This window comes from Dichotomopilus funicola (genome assembly GCF_033296635.1).
Source record: "Dichotomopilus funicola strain CBS 141.50 unplaced genomic scaffold C8A04scaffold_12, whole genome shotgun sequence".
Lineage (NCBI taxonomy): Eukaryota > Fungi > Ascomycota > Sordariomycetes > Sordariales > Chaetomiaceae > Dichotomopilus > Dichotomopilus funicola.
Window position 1 is genome coordinate 55,788 of NW_026944033.1, and position 23,288 is coordinate 79,075.

At 54.9% G+C, this 23,288-nt stretch overlaps 5 protein-coding genes across 5 annotated transcripts; 2 read left to right on the forward strand and 3 right to left on the reverse strand.

Moving 5' to 3' along the window:
* Positions 1–2,436: 2,436 nt before the first annotated feature.
* Positions 2,437–5,286, forward strand: C8A04DRAFT_26291 (uncharacterized protein; the record flags this gene model as incomplete). The annotated part of the gene is made up of 1 exon (XM_062779878.1): positions 2,437–5,286. One exon carries the CDS (start codon positions 2,437–2,439, stop codon positions 5,284–5,286), a length of 2,850 nt encoding a protein of 949 aa, XP_062639183.1.
* Positions 5,287–9,633: 4,347 nt separating this feature from the next.
* Positions 9,634–12,508, reverse strand: C8A04DRAFT_26292 (uncharacterized protein; the record flags this gene model as incomplete). The annotated part of the gene is made up of 4 exons (XM_062779879.1): positions 9,634–11,208; positions 11,276–11,749; positions 11,954–11,981; positions 12,075–12,508. The coding sequence occupies 4 exons, from the start codon at positions 12,506–12,508 to the stop codon at positions 9,634–9,636; spliced, it is 2,511 nt and encodes an 836-aa protein (XP_062639184.1).
* A 2,561-nt stretch (positions 12,509–15,069) lies between these two features.
* On the forward strand, positions 15,070–17,056 carry C8A04DRAFT_35386 (putative HC-toxin efflux carrier; the record flags this gene model as incomplete). Its single annotated transcript, XM_062783152.1, has 5 exons — positions 15,070–15,091; positions 15,127–15,370; positions 15,436–16,103; positions 16,174–16,803; positions 16,947–17,056. The coding sequence occupies 5 exons, from the start codon at positions 15,070–15,072 to the stop codon at positions 17,054–17,056; spliced, it is 1,674 nt and encodes a 557-aa protein (XP_062639185.1).
* Positions 17,057–18,852: 1,796 nt separating this feature from the next.
* On the reverse strand, positions 18,853–20,610 carry C8A04DRAFT_35387 (uncharacterized protein; the record flags this gene model as incomplete). The annotated part of the gene is made up of 3 exons (XM_062783153.1): positions 18,853–19,033; positions 19,097–20,353; positions 20,417–20,610. 3 exons carry the CDS (start codon positions 20,608–20,610, stop codon positions 18,853–18,855), a joined length of 1,632 nt encoding a protein of 543 aa, XP_062639186.1.
* An 884-nt stretch (positions 20,611–21,494) lies between these two features.
* Positions 21,495–22,147, reverse strand: C8A04DRAFT_26295 (uncharacterized protein; the record flags this gene model as incomplete). The annotated part of the gene is made up of 2 exons (XM_062779880.1): positions 21,495–21,827; positions 21,920–22,147. The coding sequence occupies 2 exons, from the start codon at positions 22,145–22,147 to the stop codon at positions 21,495–21,497; spliced, it is 561 nt and encodes a 186-aa protein (XP_062639187.1).
* Between the last annotated feature and the right edge of the window lie 1,141 nt (positions 22,148–23,288).

Below are 23,288 nucleotides of genomic sequence, written 5' to 3' on the forward strand. Positions count from 1 at the left end.
TCCGGCTTATCATGTGAGCCAAGGTGGGGCTATCGGCAAAGCCCTGCCATCCATGACCTTCGGAGGCCGCAACCGAAACAGGGGCGTGCTGCACACGCGAACACTGTGGGGCTGTTGACTTGCAAAAGCCAACGAAGAGCAGGAACCAGGCTGTCAGCTTTTCGTCGGCAACGTCGACAGCATATATAACCTACTTGATACCCATACAATTTCTCATTTCGTCCTTTTCTCCCGCAGAATGCGTACGTCTCCACCGAGCCCGATGCGAGAGTTTCCGGCCCCTAAGCTCAACCCGGAAAGAAGGCGGGAAGGGAGTTCTCGGCAAAACGAAAGGAAACGGATAAACAGAGATGGAAGAAGGAGATGAAGTAAAAAACGTGCGAGCCAAGGCGAAACGTCGAGAATCCCACCATAACAAACCCAGATCCCAAAAACAGCCCTTTCAACGCCACTTCGACAAAACCGCCGGTGACCACCAGAGTAAAAGAGGCAAAACCGCTGTGGCACACCGCCCGAAGAAATCGTTTCGCTCTGCGCCTAGTAGCGATCTGGATGCCGCCCGAGAATGCCAATCGTCCAGTCACCACCCGCCCCAATGTCGTGGCCTCTAACTATCGAGACTCCTGGAGGATCAAAGTTATAGAGTGATGGGTCAATAATAGGTAACGGCCAAGGTACCTATCCCTCCATGTCCGAGAAAACCCGTCCGGATGTCGTCACATTGCAAAGACCATATCACAACCGATTCACGGGCATAGCATAGCAGCTTGGTCTCGGAATGGGTTGTTGTTTTCCAAGTGGACCCTGGAGAAGCCCCGCTCGCCTGACCTTGCAGCAGGCTGCCAAAGCGAGTTGCAGCATTTCCTTCCCGACTTCATATCAAGAAGAACAACCTTTCTTCCATCCCTCTCCGGCCCTCTGTTCCCCCAGACACGTTCTTAGCCCCAACTTAATTTTCAACCTTCCGCAAATACATTTGTCAACGCACTTTTCGCAGCCGCCAGCTGTTTTGTGCGCTGCCCGCATTTCCCTCACAAACCAACTTTTCTCAGTGGTTTGTTTTTCCCCTTCTCCCGTTCCATTTGTTGTTGTTACGCAGGGGATGCGCGGGCGAGAGCTTGCTGACGGTTCCGTTGTGTTCTCAAGTCCAGTCTTCCCCGTCGCTCCGCTTTTTTTGGCCGTGAGTCTGAGGGGACGCTGCACAAGACGCACCAACCAACAACCGTTCCTTCCTCAGTTCCCCGCCGGCCAATCACACACGGAGCTCTCGGTCTCCGTTAGCCACTTCCTCCATATCCTTGCTCCGTTCTGAGTCAAGTGCCTCAGGCTGCGCTGCATCGAACCTGCCTGCATGGGTGGAGCGAATTTCAGCGCGGCCGCCCTCTCCCCGCCCACTTGCTGCACTGGTGTGCATCAATTTTCCTTCTCATCAGCGCTTCGATCAGGACAGAAGAAGTTGGTTAGCCAAGAGGGAAGTCGCGGCGTAAGGGAAACGGCCCTGGCATCCTTTCTTGATCAATTCTTCTCCCTTTACACGTCCGATCCAAGGGCCAGCCATGCTTTGCAGTGCAAAGCTGTCCGTGATTGGCCCATACCCACACATTTCCTCCGTTTTCCTTTCGAACAGCATCCCGGTCCCCCAAGTCGCAGCCCGTTCTTTTGCTCTTGGGCATGGGGGGGCTTAACACTGGATGCTGCGCTGCGCTCACTGCACTCGCCGCACCCTCGTCTTCTCATCGAACCCGTGTTGTGGGCCCCCTCTCTCTTGGACTTTCCACTCTGGCCGGCCCTCTTCTCCTTCAAACTCTGCCTCTCCTTCTTCGATCACCACAAATTTCGCGTTCACATCTTCGTCCCTCGCCCCCCCGAGTTTAGGAAATCCAACCTAGATTTCCAATTCCCCACCTAGCGAACTCGGTTTCATACCCCCGAAGTCTCTTTGTTCCCGAAGCGCATCCGCGTTCCCCGTCCCTCCCATTGTGTTTTCCCATCTCGAACCGGCCTTGGTCGCGATCGCCACATTTGGTCCGAAGGACGACAGTGCTGGCTATTCCTCCGCCTGCGCTCGGCGCCATCACGATCACGACAAGTTAAGTTCGACAACGAACCGTGCCGATTGACCATTGTCGCTTCACTCGGTATTTCGCTATCGCGACACGACATCGACCTCAAGAACGTCACCTGCGTTTCCTTGTCAAACCAACAATCTGACGACACGAGCAGCACCGTCGCGGCGGTGTGTGGCGCCGCGAGTATAACATCACGAGCGTCCAAAGGCGGGCAAGACAGATTTCGCCTCCGCCGACATCCTCGACGATTCCCCCTCGAGCCTCAATCGCGTTCACACGCGCGACAAGCATGCCATTCCGACCGGAGAGATAAACCATTCGCATAATCCCTCCGCCGCTTGGTCGTCGCGAGGCTATTGCCAATATTATGACAGACAAGCCGCCCCCGCTGCCGACGCCGCTCGTGGTTCCGAGTCAGCCAACCCTCTCTCTTCCAAGCGCCGTCTCGCGAGACGTCACCCGGAAGCAAGAGACAGCGGACGAGGAGCCGTATACCATAAAGTGTATTTGCGGCTTCCCTGACGATGACGGAAACACGATCTACTGCGAGACATGCGACACTTGGCAGCACATTGAGTGCTACTACCCCAACAGCGTCGAAGATGCCCTTCGCCCGACTTTCGCACATTCGTGTGTTGAGTGCGAACCACGACTCCTAAATCATGAACAAGCTATCGCTCGCCAAAAGGCCAAGATGGCCGTGCCAGTCATGGAAGCAACGGCCGACAAGAAGCCGAAGCGGCCACCATCTAAGAGCCACAAGAAAAAGCCAAAGCCGTCGGATCTTCAGATAAACGGCGTTTCACACGGCACACCCGAGAACAAGCACGCCAGTCCTTCCGACAACCCCCATCCCACCAAGAAGGCTAAAAACTCGCACAAACCAAGCCAGTCAATTAGCTCTCAGACCTCTAAACGAAGCCCGCCCCACGGGAATACTAAAACGGCACAGAATCACCCTTTGAGCCCTGCAACAACGCCGCCTGATCTTCCCAACGACTTTGAATTACACAACTACTCGTCGGGGTTCGTGTCGTTGTACAGTGATCAGGCGTTCCAGATTGTCAACACGAACAGCTATGCCGGTTTACAGGTTTCAAATACAATGTTGACCTGGCTGCGCGACCCACTCCGCATGCAAGCAGAAACCGGTTGTTCTCCCAACGACGTCTTCCAACCCCTTCCCGACAACATGGATTTGCGCAAAGTCGCGCCCGAAGTTGAACAAGACAAAAAGGTCATTTCTCCAGGCACTACGGTACAATGCCGCTGCTTGAAGGCGCCTTCGGATATTAAGAAGGACGTACCGCTTATGGAAGTGAATGGCCAAATTGGCTTCCAGGCGGCTTACTGCGCCGATCCCGAGAACCGCTACTCAGAGCTAACCGCTCCGCTCCCTTTCGTCCTCTTCCATCCAAGTCTCCCGCTATACATCGACACACGACGGGAAGGGTCCGAGGCACGTTTCGTCCGGCGCAGTTGTCGACCGAACGCCGTGTTGGAAACATTTATCTCGTCCGGTAGTGAATACCACTTTTGGCTGGTGAGCGACCGCCGGATTGCGGCCCGTGAGCAAATCACGATTGCTTGGGACTGCGGGTTCCCGGCGGCGGAGAAGGCCCGTGCGCTTCAAGTACTGGGTCTGGGAGACGACGTCACAGCATCACATGTCGAGCCCAGCGTCACCGAAAATGACTACCAAAAGTACTCTGGCTGGGTCCATTCTATCCTCTCTGAACATGGCGGTTGCGCATGTAACCTTGGCCCAGAATGCTCCTTCGCACGGTTTCATAGGAATTACCTTGCCCAAAGCCAATCGCGACCGGGTGCGCCCAAAAGCAAGAAGCGCAAGCCAAAATCGCAGCACGCGATCTCGCCGACGAGCACGGGGCACGCCACCAACAGCAGGGCCGCCAGCGAGGGCCATTTGGAGGAGGTTCCTGAAAATGAGCGGAGGTCCGTCTCCGGTTCCTCACGCAGTAAGCCACCAAGCCGCGACATGACCCCAACAGCGAGACAAGGGTCCTTCGACACTCTCGGTATTTTAACTGAACCCACGGATCGGGATAAAAGAAAGGTCGCCATGGTTGAAGATTCGTTCCGTCGCATGGAGCAGCAGCAACATCAACATCATCAGCAACAGCAACAACAACCCCAACGCAAGAGGAAACGGGCGTCTGATGGGGCAAGCACCAACCAGACGAAATCGTCGAAACCCAGTTCAGCAACGCAAACGCCAAACCTTCCAACGGGGTTTCCGGAACGTGGATACGTTGATGCTGGGACGGGTACCTCAAGGGGCAAATCTGGGTCGCCGAGTGGTGCAAGCCCCACTCATGTCGGCCAAGCACGCAAGATCCCCCCATCGAGGAACTCATCGGCGCCTGCCCCGTCTCGCCCTAATTCGGCGGCGCCACGCGCCAAATACTGTGACGCGGCGGTGCAGACTGATTTCTCCGACGTGGGCGACACAACGGCCCCGAGGCGGAGAGTGGGATCCTGCCTCAGGAAGCGGATGTTGGAGAGCTGGCACCACGTCCGCATTGAGGAGGAAGAGCGTTCCAAACGCCGCACACTTGAGCGACCATCCACGGCTGTGAGCATGGAAAGTCAAAGCGACCAAAGTACGCTCCAGACATCACCAGCGTCTTCTAAGGGGCCCGAGAAGGGCCCTGGCCACGACGATTCAGGCGGCGGCTTGAGAGATGTCACGATGATGGACGCACAACCAGTGTCTCCAGCGGTGACGACCATTCCATCCCCTGTTCCGGCAGGCAGCCTAGTTGTCAAGACCAAGTCGCCAGAGCTCCGGGTCGAGATGCCCCCTGTTCCGACCTTCCCAGCCGTGCACCCGACCGCTTCCCCTGCTTCCACGCCTGTCTCGGCTGGGCCCGGGGTGGCCCAATCGCCTTTCTCTGTCACCAGTCTTGCGAGCCCCTTCGCCCCGCCATCGGTTAACAGCACTGCCCCGACACCGAGCCCGGTGAAGAAGAAGCTGAGCTTCAACGACTACAAAAGCAGGATGAACAAGGCCGGTGCTGCGCGACCGTCGGTTGGGACAACGCTGTTGAAACCGGTCTCGGATGCTGATGAACCCAAGTCCGCCACGAGTACCGACGGCGGCGTAGCAACGAGCTCTCCCGTAATGGAGAAGCCGGGTGAAGGCCCCGTCGTCGACGAGACCACGCCGGGTCTGGCTGCCCCCGGTGCCGTGTAAGATAATATCAGCGGCGACGATGAATCCATCCCAGCAGCGTCAATCTCTCTTTCTCTTCTTTCTTCCTTATGAGTTTTCGGACAAAAGCTTGGCTGGTTATGAAAAGGAGAGGTTGCTTCATCGGTTAGCTAGCTAACTGATCATGGCTTTTTTTGTTTTCTTCTCTTTTCGCGCCCCATTTTCTCTTCTCTCCCTCTCTTGATTTCAAAAAAGGTGGGCGGCTATATCTTTTTATTCTAATTGGTTTGGGGATGTGGTCGGCGTTTGGCAAGGGAGCCTCGGACGGGCACGTCACAAAGGCCGGAATTTGGGAAACGGAATTATGGGTCGGCACAGGCGGGCTATCTGTTTGGCGACCTGCGGAGTCGGCCCGGCAGGGTTACAAAGTTTATTCGGCTTGGGCGGGTCGGTTGGTTTGGGCTGGCTAGCCAGGTTTGGGGGTTGGGGGTTAGGAGCGTTGTCCCTGGGTTGTCTTTTTGTTTCTTGATTTCCCCCGTTCGTTTCATGAACGTGGTTGATTCCCTCCCTCTCTCTCTCCTTTGATTTGTTTCACGCTTGGCTGCGATTGATAGCTTGATGTCAGATTATGATGAGATAACTTGAAGCATTAACAAGGCTTACGGCCGAGATACTATGATGCCTTGGTTCTCGAGATGATGATGATTCGTCCTCTGATTAAAGCTAGTGCTGGTTTCTTTTTCCGGACCCTTGTGGCAGTGGGCCAGATGATTTGTTTCTCTTTAACGTCCCTTTCCTTCAAGTACACACTCTAAGTACATTCCCAGTAATGAAGATTCACTCACCGTTGGAGCAGGCATGCGACATGTGACTAGGATAAGTCGATTACTGTTCTTCTCAGCAAGTGAGTTGCTTGATGCTTGCTGGCTCTTAAACAACGATATTATCCCTAGAAGCCAGGTCCCGCCTATCCCTACTCCCATCAACGACGATCGACCGGAAAGATGGTACTCGGAAACTGAGGCTGCTCAGGATAGGCGGGAGAAGATGCTGTTTGAAGGAGACGCACCGGCCCGTCCACCCTTTACCTGGATTACCTACTTGCACCACGGTGAGCAACATGTTTGGTGCTTTTGTGCCCCGTTCCTTTCGGCGTTGGGTATTTGTGAAGTGGGACGCTGCGCAATTGGAACGTCAGGGGGGTTAATTATAGTACTTGGATGTGGATAGATGCAGTGACGTGCCAGAAGCTTATTATCTGCTAGGCTACAAATCTAAAGATTCAGCCGGTTGGCAGATGTGAGGCGTAATCCCAGGTTAACACCACAATTCTATTAATTTAGCACCGCCCGCTAATAGGTGCATACAACACACTTCCCTGAATCAACAATGCTCCCACCTTATCCCACCACCAGACGCACTCCCCGTAAACATGCTACCCAGAAAAGTCCCCATTAAAACGGCAATAAAATAACCCAGATTCATAGCCATGATGGCGAGCATACTAAGCAAAACACATAAGACAACAATATCGATCCTAGAAGGAGGAGTGAGGGACCCTACAGCAGATATCCCAGGCCCACAACGACGGTTTCCCACGCCGCCAAGCCCAAGGACAATAAAAACGAAGAACGGAGGATATATTTTTTTGAGTCTTGGTAGCTGGCGCTGGCTTCATCCCGAAGACAAGCTTCCCGCTCCCAATCCTGTTGTCCCTGTTCAGCTGTTGGGCAGCTCTCATCAGAGAACCGGCTTTGCCGTTGCTTTCTACGTGCTTGATCCGGCAACGGCCGAATAGTTGAGAGAGCGCGTGTTGCCGCCGCGAGAATGATGAGGGCGGCACACGTTGCGGCGTACTCGCCGGTGTTTCTTGGTTGCCAGGATGCAAAGAGAAGTGGTGTCGTGGTTGATTGGAAGAATACAATGGACATCATTTTGCCGGGGCCCTGTTGCCGATGAGTAGTGTCCGATGAACAGGCCTTTGTATCTGGTGATGTTTCACTTGTCGAGCTACTGGGAACGTCGACATAGAACAAGAGCGTAAGGAATACTTCTATACAAACCCGACATTTCTGCTTGAGCAAGTTATCCCAGATCATGGCCAACAACTTGAGGCCTTCCTGGCCAGGGACTCTGCAATAATAGGGTCAGGACAGCATATTTCACGCCGTAGCCTGTTCCTTCTGGTGGGTCGATTATAATCTGCTCACCAACGTGCACATCCACAGGCGGGTTACGGAAATACTTGCTCAAACATGCTTCGGTCTATTCTTGGCTCTAGTTGGGAGACAACAGCAACTTCTAATCAATATCCGATTATCGCATCTTTCTTCGCTGAGCTGTTGCGCACCTGCACATACCTGAACTGTTGCGCTTAGTTCCGTGGTCGATCCCGGCTATCTAGTCAACATCAGCACTCGATACAGCCTCTTAGAAAAGGGCACATGAGCGATAGGAGTGAAAGAAAGTCAAACCTCACACCTAAAAAAACAACCCCCATAATGCACTGATAACCCTAACTTGGCAACGCCAGGGCAGTTTGACACTCGCCCATCAGATAAAGCTATTGAGCGAGGAACCAGCGAGGTTCTGACCCAGTTGGGGCTGTATCGCCTAGTAATCATCGCCCACAGCACTCAAATATGTAATACCTCGGCTGGATATACCTCATCTACAAGACACACAGGCTTTGACGGTCGGACGTGACAGAGACTCTACCACTACCAAACAAACAGGTAGCCAACTCTGATCCTCCTTGTCCCCTCAACCACCTAAGACTCCCAAGGACGAAAACCCCCTCCTCAATCCCGACCGCCCACCCGACCACCACAACATAAAAAGCCCATTCCAGCCGCCCCAACCGGCTTTCCCAACTCCCGACATCCCGACTTCCAGCCCCCGAAAACCCCCAAAAGACCGCCCCCCCCCAGCCTCCGACAAAGTAACACAAGACAGAGAGCCATACATACATAACCCCCCCAAAGACACATTCCGTACACCGTAACACAACACAACACAACCCCCAAAACACACACACACAAAGCCGCCCCCAAATTCCCAGCCTCCATCCACCCCAAAGAGCCGCGCCGGAAAAGAGAGAAAAAAGAAAGAAAGAAAAGAAAGAAGATCAACAGGGGAGGGGGATAGGGGGTTGGGGGACGAAAACATGCTCGCTCATAACGCCGACAAAACGCAGTGTAACCCGAACCCGAACCCGAACCGGTTCGCTCTGGTCGCTGGCTGGCCCGACGAGCGGACGAGCCAGTCAGCCAGCCAGCCAGCCAGCCTTGGGCGACGCCGCTCGGGTGAGGATACCCCGGTTGGGATATAGAGTCCGAAAGAGAGAGAAAGTTTGCTTGAGATCTTGTGAGTGTAAAAGTCCCCCCTAAAATCTCGAGTCCCGAGTTACCGAGGCTATCTATCAAAAGGGGAAAGGGAAGGCAAGTAGGGGACTAACTAAGCAGAGGACAAACGAGAACAGAGAAGAAAAAACGCGAAAGAATGTCTTAGACACTCGAGGTGACAGATGCGGCTTAAGACTTCCCTGAACTTGAACAGGGGAACAGGGGTAGGAGCCGTTACTTTTGGACTTTTGGACGGGGAAATAGATGCCGAGGACCGATGGGGGTTGTGTTAGTTAGTGGGAGGGCAAGAGGGAGAAAGATAGGGATAGGAGCGGTTGGGGTTTTGTAGAGAGAGGATGGGCTTAGGATATGTTGGCTGAAACAAACGCTAGTAGAACAAAATGCCCACGGCGGCGTGATATTCACGGGATGGAAATACCAAAGAACGAATTCGTGAGTATATACTAGCCCCAGAGAAGCCTCATGCTTATATCGTATATTCATCAACACCATCAACCATCAACCATTGACCCGCGAGACCACCTCCCCTCCACTCTTCCCGTCGTAACGCTAGACAGAGTCCCAGGCGCGAGCCGTCCTGACCGAGAACGGGACGTGAGACTTATCCCCCCCAATCCACCCTGACACGCGTATCCAAGCCCACCCACCGCCAGCTAATACCGAAAACTGCAGAGAGCGTAAAAGGCAGAAGTTGGTATCGTATCGATCGAGTTCGAGAAAAACAAGAGAGGCGAAACCCAGAAAAAGAAAAAAAAGGAAAGGAAAGAAGGGAAAAAGAGAAATCTACCACCAAGGGAGAATATATCAAAACCGTAAAACTCAAATGAGAAATGGTTCAGGATATAGAACAGAGCAGAGGTACCCGCACAAAATGGCATGTGGTATAGCCCGCAATACTTCATATGTCAGAGAGAACGAACCTCCAGAAAACCCCACATAGGCCCATACTTTTGCGCCTCAGGTACATCCCCCTAATACAGCTGTTGCAAAGCAACATAAGGTATACAATCCACCATCAAGTCATTCATGCTCCTGTTCCCTGGACGTAATACCCGCCAGTGGGGTTGAATCCACTCAACGAGCTCAGCTGCACAAGATAATCCCAGTCCATGCCTCCAAGTTCGGTATCTTGCATCGGCGCGTTCGCCGCACCCGCTGTACCGTGATGCATTTGGTGGGCAGCATGTTGGGGATGCTGGGTGTGTGCGTGGGGATGGCTGGTAGCCGGGCCGCCGGCACTACCGGCACCGGCGCCGTACATTGGGTTCCCCATGGCGTCGTAACCCTGGTACATAATGGCATCGTCGATCATCATTGTGCCGCCTGGAGCCGCAGCGTTGGAGACGGACGGTTGGGGGATGTGTTGTTTGTTGCCGCTGGCGTACATGTTTGGGGGTGTCAGGTCGGGAGGATGAGGGCCCATCGCGAGGTCGGAAGGTGGTGGTACCCCGCCGGGGTTGTTGTTGTTGGCAGGTGCGGGTGGCAGTGGTTGCTGGGCGGAGAGTTGTTGGCTGTGTGGTGGGATCATGCCGGCATTTCCGGGGCCGGAAGACATGGTGGTTGGGCGCCTAGTTCTAGCGGCCAGAGTGGTTCGTAGTAGTGTGACGACCTTGGGTGTCGGGAGTGACCGGCCCAGCTGGAGCTCGGCAGCCTCGCGGGCGTCCCAGGCTTTGACGAAGTAGTGACCGAAGGCAATGTGTAGGGGGTTCTTATTGAGACGGCGTAACAGACCACGCCGGTCATGGTTCTCGATCATCACATCCCAAGCCCGTTCACATAGTTCACCCGTCGTTCGGTGCCGAAGTTCCGAGACCAGACAGAGATACGCTGGCAAGGGGAAATGAGCGTACGTGTACCATCGGAAACCCTGGAGTATGTCAGAGCTCTGGATGATGTTATCATACTCGACCATACGGAGAGCTTCCATAAAGTAACTGTCGCGCTCGTTTTGGTCCACGTTTTCGGTGTTGGCGGTTCGGCAGAGAAAGTCGATGATGCGCAGCTTGCACAGCGCTTGTCGAGTCATGAGCAGCGTGAAGTAGTGTAGCGGGATCTTCGGGTCGCATTGCTTCAGGTACACGTTCTCCACATATGCGCAGAAATTCGCAAGGTTCTCCGGCAGACTCTGGTTCGCCACGTGTGACACAAGATCGGGTGACGACGGGGATGGGCTGTAATGCACCATCGGTTTGTGTAACGGCCGTCCTCCGGGCGTGGTAACGGTCCGGCGAACACTGTCAGGGGACGCAGCCACGGTGAGTTCGATACGGGTGAGACAAAACACCATCTCGGTCGGTCCGGCGTAGGGGCCTGGCTGCGCGGCGTGAACATTTAAGTCCGTGTCGTTGATGTTGAGCGGCAACCTTGTGTCGCTGGGACACGAGGATAACGCGGTGACCGTGGAACCGGTGATCTCGGCGATTCGCTTATCGAAGACGACGATATTCCACCACAGCCGTCTCCGCTGCTCTGCCTCAAACGGCGACACGTTGGGTTGAGAAGAGCCATCCCGATGTATACCTAACCGAGTAGCGCTCCTAAACGCCAAGCCAAGGAGGCAGAACATAGAGCGGGGGTCCACGAAGGGGCGGGCGCACAGCTAAGACACTGTTAGAGGGCTCCTTGATCGAACGTAACGGAAAACCGCTTTGGGGTGAGATTGTTACCAAGTAGAGGAAGAATGCCTGCAGCACCTCCAGTTCTGGCGACCGCATGAAGCCCGCGTTAATAAGTGCTTGCTGTGTAGCATTGTGGTACCGTCCGAGCAGAATTGCTCGGTCTTCGTCGAACGTGCTTTGGACCTCCTCTTCGGTAAGAGACGTGATAGCGGCGAAATAAATGGCAAAGATGAGTGCTTCGAGAGGTTTGGAGATCTTGGCCGGGTTCGCACTCGCACTGATGATCTGGGATTGTAGCGTGGGCGTGTGTGTGATTTTGAGTAAAGGGTCGACGTTGTTGATGTAGATCTGCCATAACTGGAACATCTGGATACCAGCAGGGTGGGCGGTGGTCACGCTGGCAGGGGCGCCGCCGACTACGAAGGGGAAACCGTCGCTGTTGCCGAACATGGTATCATAGGCGTTGTGTATTGTTGGGCCTTCGTATTCTTCGTCTGAGGATTCATCATCATCGCCTCGGTACTATCAACCGAGTCAGAGATCGAAAAAGGTTGACGGAGCACGCAGCCCCAAAGAAACTCAGAGTTAAGTGACGGCGGAAGGGATCATAACGGGGATGGAGAAAGGGATGGCAGACAACCGGGGGGGAGGCGGGTAAAACAAGCAACAAGGGCAAGTCAACCCAGGCAGTATCGCATAATTCCAACGCGAAGAAAAGGCTCTCACCTCATGCCGAAGCGCAGCCCATTTTTGTCTAGATGAACGTTAGCCCGATACAGTTATGACGGGCATACGGACGGGGGTAGATAGCATCAACACATGGACATATATGAGGAGAAAGGCTGACTTTTCATGGCTGTGGTCGGGCGAGACGTGGTCCGCGTTACTTGATGGGGACGTCTTGAGCCCGCTAAGATCCTGTTCCAGGTCGGCGACATCGTCACCGTTGTCTAACGGCTTCAGATCGTGGGCGATGGGCTCAAAGTTGACGCCGGCCTGGGAGAGCAGCGACTCATATTTGCGCAGGCGGTCGATGAGGTCCCGCTCGTGCGGCTTCTTCTTCCGGCGCCGGGGCGGTTGAGGAGGTACGACGCGGCATTCGACCTGGGCCTTGACGCAATTGGCACATGGCTTTTGCTTATCGCAGCGCACTTTTCGTTGCTGGCAAAGAACGCAGGAATGGCCACGCGTCAGTTTCATCACCGCCGGCTCGGGCACGGGGACCCGCGGAGGTGACGGCGGTGGCGGCAACGGTTCGGAGAGAACCTGCTCGGAGGCCATGGCGTAGGTGTATATAAGGGGTCCGGTTATGTAGGGTCCTGGTCTTCGTCTGGGTCCGGCTGGGCCGTCGTCTGTCGTCCGGATAGGCGAAGCTACTGCTCGGGTCCGAGAGAAAGAGACGTCCGCAGCAAACTGGTCCCGGTGGGTTTCAAATGATGGAATGTGCCGCTCCCCGCCCGATTTGGCGGGCCTGTCGATTTCCCAGGTCTTGTTTTAACCCCGGTTCGATGACCCGGTCCAATCCAGACGTGCAGCCCTGCGTACTCTGCGTACTAGTATAACTAGGCAACCCAACCGCAAGCACCTCGTCGCATGGAATGAATGCTCTGCGTACTATGATGCTATAGTGTTGCTCGTCGATGCACTCCAACACCAGCAAGCGGAGAGGTCAAACCCCGCTGGTGCTTGCTGCTTCAACCCCCGCGGAGCCGAAAGCTGTGGTGGTGAGTGATGGGGGGAAAAAAAGGACGATTTATTACGGCGCAGCTGTCAACCCACAAGACCACTAGCAGAACCTGAGGTGTAAAGAAAGGCCAAGAGTCGCGACCCAGAGCTCGACGAGTGTGCCGCAGCCGCCGAAATGCCACAGCAGGTACACAATACCGAACAGACTTGACGCGCCGACGCAGCGAGTGGCGTTCGAGCCTTTCCACGGGAGCGAGTGAGATGAGTGGCTTGAGGCTGCGGGAGACTGCGGGTCTCAAAAAGAGCTTACCCCCCTAGGAGATCGGGGGCTAGAACGCGGGATCACGGAAACCAATTTGGGTCAATTGAGCAGTCGCAGCGACGGCAAAACGCAGGGGGGGGCGATCATAGGAGGCCGGCGGCGAGGTGAAGAAGAAGATGAAAAAAGGAGTCACGAGCAGCCAACAGGGGAGACGGAGAACAATTGACGCAATCAAGGCTTCCCAAACGCCAGACGCCGCCTTGGGGATGCAAACATTTGCGGACCGGTATCGAGCAGTGAAGGCAGTTCTGGAAAAGAACCGCACAGTCAACCCTCCCTTCAACCCCTTTCCCCCTCCCTTCTCTCCGGCTCACTCACGACCGAGGCAGGGTTGATGGGCCATGGCAGCGCAGCACTGTGAGACTGGTGGGGGAGAAGAAGGGTTGCGTCGAACCAAACGCGTTCGTGAGCAACAGGAGGTGGGGGAAAACAACCTCGGGCCCCCCAGAAAGTAGCCTCCTCACCTCAAAAGGACGTCGCAGCGCATTGCCAGCTGCGAACCGGCCGGCACCAGCAGGCAGCTCACGGCCTCCATCTCGGGACCGAGGGATGGCCGATCTTGGCGGGGCTTGGCGAGGAGAAGGCGGCACAGACTGGCGAAACTGGACGGGATTGGAGGGCTCAACACAAAAGAAGAAGGCGCTATGACCAGCTGCACCGTCCCCAACAAGGACGGCCCCCGAAAAAAACGTGTTTTCTGTAACAGGTGCGAAGTACGAATATGTATGTACATTAAGCTACTATCCTTGAGTGGAACAGAAGCTGCAAACTCCGACGTTGAGGGAAAGAACGGAACGAAAAGGAACATGGGGCAACGCACAAAAGCAAGCCATTTCAGGAAGCCACCAGCAAAAATACGATGGCGATCGATTCCTCCTCCGCTCTCAGGCCAATTTGACTGCCCTGGCCAAGGGCGTGCGCTCCCGAGCTTCGACTTCATAACTACCTAAGTGACAGGACATATAAGGCCGAACAGGGGGTCGGCCGGATATGAGTGGGGAGTCACCGCCAGCCCAATAAACATCGTTCTTTTCAACGCCCACTTTATGTCGCTGGACGACAGCCCGAGATATCCAAAATAAAAAAAAGAGAAGGAGAGTAAAAAAAAAAAAATAGGAACGGACTGAGCCGAGATCTGGTCCAACCCGCCTGATTCGACGCAGGCCGAGTCGCCCAGTTATGTATCCGTCCATGCTTGCTTGCCCACGCGCAAGCCCCGACGGGGGCCCTGCGCTTGACAGATGGCCGCAGCTATGGCGCATGGCGGGTGGCAGCTTCCGTATAACACGGGACACCGGAGGTTGCGCACAGGTAGGTAGGTGGTTCAGAACACTGCCCGTTGCTGGTGCGTCTCCGATCGTCATTACACCTAGTACAGTAGATCTCCCAGCCCTCGGGCAGACCCGAGCTCTCGGTTTCTTGCCGTTCGTATTCCATTGACGCAACCACGAGTGCAGGTCTCCTTCCTTTCGAAGTCGGATGTTTTGGCCTGTTTCTGGTGGAGAGAATGAGGTCGTAGCAGAGGTTCACATTTGAAACCGCGAATCCGCCGCCTGGTTATCCCTCGATCCACCCTTCGACCTTTAGGCTTTCGGACCTTCTCTTGGGGTTGACCCCTTCATTTAAGAACCTGTTGGCTGCACAATCCATACGTGCCCCCCCGCCCTTAGCCCTCTGCACGCCCTGGACCTCACCAACTGCCCGGCGCCTTGAATCGCCGTCATGGATCCAGGAGCCTCCAGGTCGCGACCTGCCTCGCCAACCGCACCGGCCCAAATGGTCCCAATTGAGCTTCAGGACAACGCGAACGGAAGGGGAATAGTCCAAACCGGCAATGGCCATGCCCAGGAGCATCCGTACTCCTCCGAGTCCTCAGCCGGGACCGGGCCAGAGTCCGAAGGTGGCGAGCACTTTCAGCCCAAGAGCTTGCGCTTCTGGTTGACTTTGTTCTGCAATTTCCTCGCTCTCTTCCTCGTTGCTATCGACCGCACCATTATCGCCACTGCGGTCCCCCGCATCTCGGACGAGTTTCAGGCCCTGGGGGACATCGGCTGGTATGGCTCTTCGTACATGTTGACGACCGCCTGCGCTCAGCTGCTTTTCGGCCGCATCTACAAATTCTACGATATGAAGTGGTACGTTGCCGTCACACCCTTGTGCGAGGCCCCCGCCCTGCTAACGCACACCGCTCGTCATCTAGGACCTTTCTCCTGAGCATAGTCGTCTTCGAAATCGGGTCGGTGATCTGCGGAGCGGCCCCCAACTCGAACACCTTTATCGCCGGCCGTGCGGTAGCCGGGCTTGGATCCGCCGGCATTTTCTCCGGCTGTCTCCTAATCATGATCCCATTGGTACCCTTGAACCACCGCCCCCTATTCCAGGGCATATTCGGTGGGGTTTTCGGGCTTGCCTCTGTCATGGGCCCCTTGGTCGGTGGCGGCTTTACCGGCCAAGTGACTTGGCGATGGTGCTTTTACATCAACCTTCCCATCGGCGGGGTTGTCCTGATTCTAATGTACCTTTGTTGGAACTCGCCAAAGAAACACCATGACCTGGTCAACCCGGCGGACCATATTAACCGTTTGAACCCCCTGGGCATGATATTCTTACTTCCCGGTATTGTCTGCCTCTTTCTGGCTTTCCAATGGGGTGGTTCGACGTACCAATGGAACGAATGGCGCATCGTTCTCCTGCTAGTTCTCTTTGGCCTTTGTACGACGGCCTTTATTGCTGTGCAGATCCTCAGACCAGAGAATGCCACTGTGCCCCCGAAGGTGATTACCCAACGGAGTGTCGCGTGTGCTACCAGCTTTACCTTTTTCTTGGCAGGGTCTATGTTGATGCTCGTCTATTACATGCCGATCTGGTGTGAGTTTTCCCTCCCAAGCCCCCCCCCTCAACGTTTATGGGTTTAGTTTTGATGTTGACATGGCCCCAGTCCAAACCGTTAAAGCAGTCGACCCGATGAGGTCGGGTATCAATACGCTCCCTCTTGTCCTGAGCCTGGTTATTTCGAGTATTATCTCTGGCGTGGTGACTCACAGGATTGGGTACTATGTTCCGTCCATGTACGTGGGCCCGGCGCTCATGTCCATTGGCGAGGGCCTCCTAAGTACGCTCGACCGCAGCAGTCCGACCTCGCACTGGGTCTCTTATCAGTTCATCTCTGGCTTCGGCTTAGGATGCGGAATGCAAACCGGGTCGCTCGCCGTGCAAAAAGTCTTACCGCCAGATGACGTTAGCACAGGCGTTGCGATCATTAATTTCGCTCAACAGCTCGGAGGGGCCGTATTCACCTCGGTGGGCCAGACCATTCTTACCAACATATTAGTTTCAGAACTCTCTCATCTGCCAGGATTCGACCCCAAGCTTCTCGTCAGCGAAGGTGCCACCCAAATAGTCCAGAGAGTTGGACCCGAAAACGCCGACCTCGTCATCAACGCTTACAACACCGCCATCCGACACACTTTCCAAACATCCATGGGCCTAGCATTTGCGTCGTTCTTGTGTGCGTTCGGAATGGAGTGGAAGACTGTCAAGAAAGGCAAGAAGGAGCCCGGCCCGCCCGGTCCGCTCCATACACTCAACCCGCCCAACGACGAAACCCAAAATGGGCTTACCTCGCCGCCCCCCGAGATAAGTGATCCGGAGAATGCTACAGGCCCGGAGCCCGGAAAGCCGTTCTTTGAGACCGCTACACGGCATAAAAAGAAAACCCCCCGCCCGTCGTTGCTGAGGCCAATACCATCAGACGAGCCGCCGCACACCACGGACACACCGAGGGATCCTCGATTTCCCGCAACCCCTCCCCGCCGACCTAGTATAACCATAGACGGCGTATCAGACGAGCTTGCCTACGCGCTCCAAGATTATCTCCGTTACGCCGGATACCCCTCCACCAAGTCTCAAGAGGCCGAGGGGAAGAAGGGGGACAAAAAATGAGGCGCGGGATACTGGGTATACCGCATGATTCTTGGGTTGCTGGCAGAGTAGACGACGAATAGAGGAGGATTGGAAAGAGACAAGCGTAAGACCATGATGGGCCTGTTTTTGGTATCTTGGGTAACGACCTGATGAGTCTGCTGTGTGGCGTGCTTGTCTCTACTTCATAATTCATTCAGAATAGTCTTCTAATACAGCGATTCCTTGTCACAATCTTTCGAGAGAAAAAAGGCGTCGATGGCGTTTGCAGCTGTTGATCATGGCTGAGATGGGCTTCAGAGATAGGGTGGGAGGCGATATCCACTGCTCCCAGGAACTCCCCTTCTTCTTCCAGTCTCTTCAGCTCGTGACTAATCTCGGGCTAGTACCTTCTCGCATCCTGGTCACTGAAGAGGCATGCCATGTTACCGGATAAGGGAGTTTCACCACTTCGGGTGTTCGGCTCGGGCCCTATTCTCGAGCTCTCTTCCATTGCTCGATCTGTTCCGGAGGGGCAATTGGGCACGCCCACGTTAGAGGATCACATGATTTTATATTGCAAAACTAGCAGTAGACAACTGACTCTTGTCTTCCATTCTACAGTCGGGGTCGAGGCCTGTTCTGCTGATCCATAGAGGCGGGGTTGTGAATGGGACATGTTCCTGCCCCGTGTGTCGTTTGAAAATAGTCACATAGCCAACGTCTTGGCCTGATGATGGAGGAGTGTACAGTGGCCTTCTTAATTCAGAGTCTTCATTGTACACACACGTATATGCATTGTCTCTCTGTTTTGTACAGTACATACACTACATCATACATAGCACCTAACAACAACTGAGAACTGGGGGGTCCCAGACCCCAGCCTGTTTGTTGAATGAAAGAAAGTCAAGAGGCCATTTCTTGTTTCTTTCCCTTTCATTTTGAACTCTTCCACTCTTGCCCTGATAACACCCCTACTCCTCCCCCTTATTGCCGTCCTCTCTCGTCGTTTCGTTGTAGTGAGAATCGAATCCAAGATTGATTCACTTCGTCCCGATGGATCGAGGAGCGAAAACGACTGCCGCGAGTAAACTAGGAGGTAGGAAGACGAGCTGCCTACCTACCCACCTGCCTGAGCCCCATCCCCAATTCTCACTCCCTACTTCACAACAGACAAACAACCGCCGCCACACTATCATCACCCACCACCCACTAGCCGACCAGCCAACTAACCTTTGATGCAAAACAGAAAAGAAAAGAAGGAAAGAATACAAAAAAGGGAAAAACGAAAGAGTCCAACACCTTAATTCGCCCGAGCCCGTCTAAGGTAGTCGTAGTAATAGTGGTCGTTGTCGGTGTCGTAAGCGTAAAAGACGAGAAATCGTAGAGACAAGAAAGAAATCTAGAGCTTTTGGTGGGGTGGGGAGATCTGTCGTTGGTTTTGGTACAAGAGGATTTTATGTATGCCCTGCTCGGCTTATTTTAAGGGGCTTATTTATCAGCCAAGTGGGTGGTGGGGGTGCCTTTGACGGCACTACCGCGGGGGCTTATATCAGAGTGTAGGTAGGTTTGTTGGTCTGTTGCCGGTGAGAATGTTGTACAGTGACCCGGGGGTGATGGCCGTGGAAGGGCGTCGTCGCTGGAGGTCATCAATTTGGCTATTGATGTGCTATTACCCCCCTCTCCCTTCATTATGGATCACGAATGGATGTCCATTTTAAGACGAGCCGGAGCCGGAACCAGATTGCTTGTTGTTCTTGTCGTCATCGGATTTCTTGTCGGCGGTGCTGTCGTCCTGGGGATTCTGTTGGTGGGCAGGGTGGTTCGTAAGGTTGTGCCAGAGATTCTTGAGGAAACCCTCATTCTTGTGGGCCTCAGGGTCGTTATCATCGGTTGGACTGGTGCCATGTTAGCGCCAGACGTCATGAGGAAGAAAGCTGGTGGTGAAGACCACTACTCACTTCCTGTGTAGGTTCATAATCCGCTTCGCCGTTTTGTCGCCCATCTCATCCGCGAGCATCTCAACGAGGGCGCGCTGGTTCGATGACAGGTACTTGGGCAAGGCGACGCGGAACTCGACCTTAAGATCACCCATGCGGCCGCGCCGGGCGTTGAGCTTGGGCATACCCTTGCCGGAGAGGGTCATCTTGTCGCCAGTGTTGGTACCTGTGGTGACGCGCACCTTGGCGTCGCCATCAAGGGTCGGGATCACCACGTCACCGCCAAGGATAGCCGTTGTCAGCGGGATCGTGGCTGTGTACAGGATGTCCGATCCCTCACGGCTGAACTGCGGATCGCGTGCAACTTTGATGTGAACAAAAAGGTCGCCGGAGGTAGCACGCACGCTGCCGGTCACGCGGCCGGTGGCCGGTGCATCGCCGGCACCAGGGACGCGCAGCTGCATGCCATCTTCGATGCCGCCTGGGATGTCGACGGTAACGGTCTTTCGTTCGCGCACCACTCCGTCACCATGGCACGAGCGGCATTCGGCTCCGCGTGGGACTGTCGAGCCGGTGCCTTCGCAAGCCGAACAGGTGCTGGCCATATGGAATCCCCCGGACATCTGGTGTACACGGGTGCCCGTTCCGTCACACACACCGCACTGCGACCGCTTGGTGCCTGGCTTCAGGCCATTGCCGCTACACGTCGTGCATGTCACCAACGGCATGGTGGTGATGGTCTTGCTGACGCCCTTGGCCGCCTCCGCAAACGACAACGTCACTCGCACCTCCACGTTGTCACCCTGCAGGATCTGCGTTCCAAACCCTCCGGCACCACCACGTTTCCCACGCCCGCCAAAGGGTCCCGTCCCGCCCGTAAACGCCGAAAAGAGATCGTCGAAGTTGATGTTCGCCCCAAATCCACCACCGCCGAAACCACTCGCGCCGCCGAACCCACTGAAGGGGTGTCCGCCTCCAAACGGATGACCACCTTCACCAGGCTGCCCATTCGGGTCGAATCCAGCTGCGCCAAACTGGTCAAACTGCTCGCGTTTCTTGGAATCCGACAAAATCTCATAGGCGGACTGGATCTCGGCAAATTTGTCCTTGGCGGTTGGGTCCTTGTTGGTGTCTGGGTGGTACTTTTTCGCCAAACCGTAGTATGCCTTCTTAATCTCGGCCGCGGAGGCGTTCTTGTTGACGCCTAGGGCACCGTACGGATCCCGGGGGGTTGCTAATAGTGGCCGGGTCGTGTGGAAATAGACCTGCTGAGGCTTTCTGTGAGCAATCGTACAAGTAGTAGTGGGGTGACGGAAGTCAAGGGGATAACAGACCCTGGACTGAGGGGTAAATGAGGGTGCGGCGCGCAGCCCAGGTGATGGGCGGGCACACGCCGGCTTCGACATGATGATAGAGTAGGAGGCTGACGGCACCGAACGAGCCGCGCAGCTCCTGAGCCGCTGACGACGGCATATCTGGGCAGGCGAGAGTTGCCGCGCCGGGAGGGCGGCTTTAGGAAGGATACTCGCGCTCATCTCGTCCGACTGGTGCTAGGTTCTGAAATTGGCATGCCCGCAACAATCACCGGGAAATGTTCGATTTCGGCGAGTTGCAGGCTGTGGTGTTGGAATACACGTTGGGAAAAGGCTGCCTTGGTGATGATGTTTCCTCAAAACTTTTCGATGCCCGCGGCTTTGGAGTTCACCAGCAACTTTTTTTAGGCCCTATATGATTCGTGCAGACAGTCCATCGAGCCCCACCGACCCTACGAGAAACGACCACCAGCTTCCTCGAGACCCATTCAGCATTGCTCCTTTTGTGTTTGCATGAGGAAAATCAGATGGGACCCTGGGCCCGGCAATCTTGAAGTTTATAGCATTAATCTTTGCCATCCTATCCAAAACACCATCTATAATTTGCTTTCCATTACGGAGTACCGACTTTTTCTCTCCCATACGTCCCCCTCCTTTGTCAGCATGAAGGCCGGCTCCAACCGAGAGACCCACCAATGAGCGGTCTTGGCAACGCGATCTTTGTGATACCGCTGGACAGCTGTTCAGCCACTCTCAGTTCGAACCAAGAAGCTAGAGTAAAGGATGATGCTTTGTTTCTAAACCAGCAAGAGTAGCGAAAATCTAAATACCAGAGAGCGCCCAAAAACTCCCGTGCGGCCAAGTGGCCGTGTCTCTAAATGGTGCGATATGCAAAATACACGGGTATCCCGTTCCCATCCATCCCAATAGCAATATTTATTCGATGCCGCAACGCCGGCCTCTTCCCGACCGAGGGTGTCGCAAACGCTTCCGCCGACGACGAGTGCTGTGTTCCTTCTAACAAATATATATAAGTTCTGCAAAGTGTCGAGGCCCATGACCGAGCCAAGTTCAACCAATCATGAAAGATGGTTGTATGAGAACCATCATCGCTCGACATTGGCGTGTATGTACTCCCGCTGCGGTGACTTCCCCTTCGTTACCCCTCGACTGCGCACCTTGTGCAAGAAGTCGACCAAGACGTCATTTTCTTGTACGCCCATACCGTTGAAGTGCTTGCGCACCACGTTGGTCAATTGGTCTTTCTTTTGTCGTCGCAGTTCTTTACGTCGCGCAATTGTGGGGGAATAGAGCCCGATGCTGCCGGGCTGTGTGAGTACCCATTCGTGGTGGTCGCTGACGAACGCCGTCGGGGTCTTGAGTCGGTAGGCTCGTCGGTAGGCGTGGAGAACATCTCGCTCGAAGGCTGGCCATTGGAGCTGGGTAGCGAAGCAGTGTCAGCAACTTTTGTTGTTTTGAAAGGGAGAAGGCTAGGAGTCTAGGGACGAGAGAGAACTTGACGGCCACTCACTCCTGGGGCACTTGTCTCTTGTGTGTTGGTTGTCGTTGAGTCGGGCGCAATAACCGTGGTTGGAGCTGTTGTCGAACTTGCGTTTGTCACTTCGCGGAGGTTGGAGCCCGCACTGCTGGCAACCCTTCGCATCTTCGATCCACCGGTATTGCCATTCTTTTCTTTCCCAGTCGGGCCATCCGCTTTGTGATCGTCTTGGCCGCCCCGGGCGGCCTTTGAGGGCGGCATATCGAAAAAAAAAAAGAAGGGCAAGTGAGCAAATGCGTTTGGGAGGTTCAGGGAGGTGCTAGAGCTATTCGTAAGGGCACGTGGGAATCCGGAACCCTGGAGGAGGTGCAGCGCCGTTTTTTGATGTTTCGAGGAGTCCGTTTTGCTTGTCACATCTTATCGCGTACTTGGCGGTAAGAAGGTACAAATCTGTATGCGGGTGAAGTCGTGCAGTTGGAGAACGAGGGAGGGGGCATTGCGAGAGAGAGGGGTCTTGGACGGAGCCAGAAAGAGATTGCAGCATGACAGCCCCGGGTGCAGGTTTACTCGGGGCAACAAGCGCGGCAGGCAAGGGTTCTGCGCGTTGCGTGCGTGCGGGCAGCGCGCGGCTTTTTCCAAGGCTCTGACGACACAGGGGACTTTTTTTGGTGGGTTCACCTGGGGCTTGCTGTGTGGCTGGGGCAGGCACTTGGCTTGGGTTGGGGTCGCGGCTGTTCGGCATGACAAGCTCGGGTGTCGGTGCCACAAGACCCGACGCACTGGGTCCCGCTTGAATCTTCCAATTGCTCCTGCCGCATTGTGGTTCAGGGAGCCTGACGCCATCCCGCTCTGCCCCAGATTCAAGCGAGTAATTACTTCGTGCACTGTAGAGTATTTTATTAGGTACTGCCCGGCAACGCTGCTGTTTTTTGGATTGAGGGCCGGGACAGCGGTTGACGGTTTCTGGCCTGACAAAGCCATGGGGTAGAGGAGTTGACAATGCGACAATATATTGCACCCCCCGAGAGTTGACTTCGGCCGACGGCGTGTGAACCGGCGAAGCTATCCGCCCCGAACGTTCCGGAATCCTGTCGCCCGAGGCCTTTTCTTGGGCTGGCGGTTATCGTCTGTCTTTTTCGCCGGTCGTTTCCGTCGAATATCCCTTTCCTCTCTTCAGAGGTATGAAAAGTGATAAGAAATTGAGAAGTCATTTCAATCGCCACGGCCTTGGCCGTTGCAACTGGATGAGACCGTTGGGGGCCGAAAAATGGCCTGGACAACCGGATGGTTCTTCAGCTGCTGTGAACCTGCCACTAAAGAGTAACCGAAGGGGTTGTTCTCCAACGACCGCCGGGCCAGATGATAAAATTCGGAATTGGAAAAAGTTACCAAATCCTGGGAC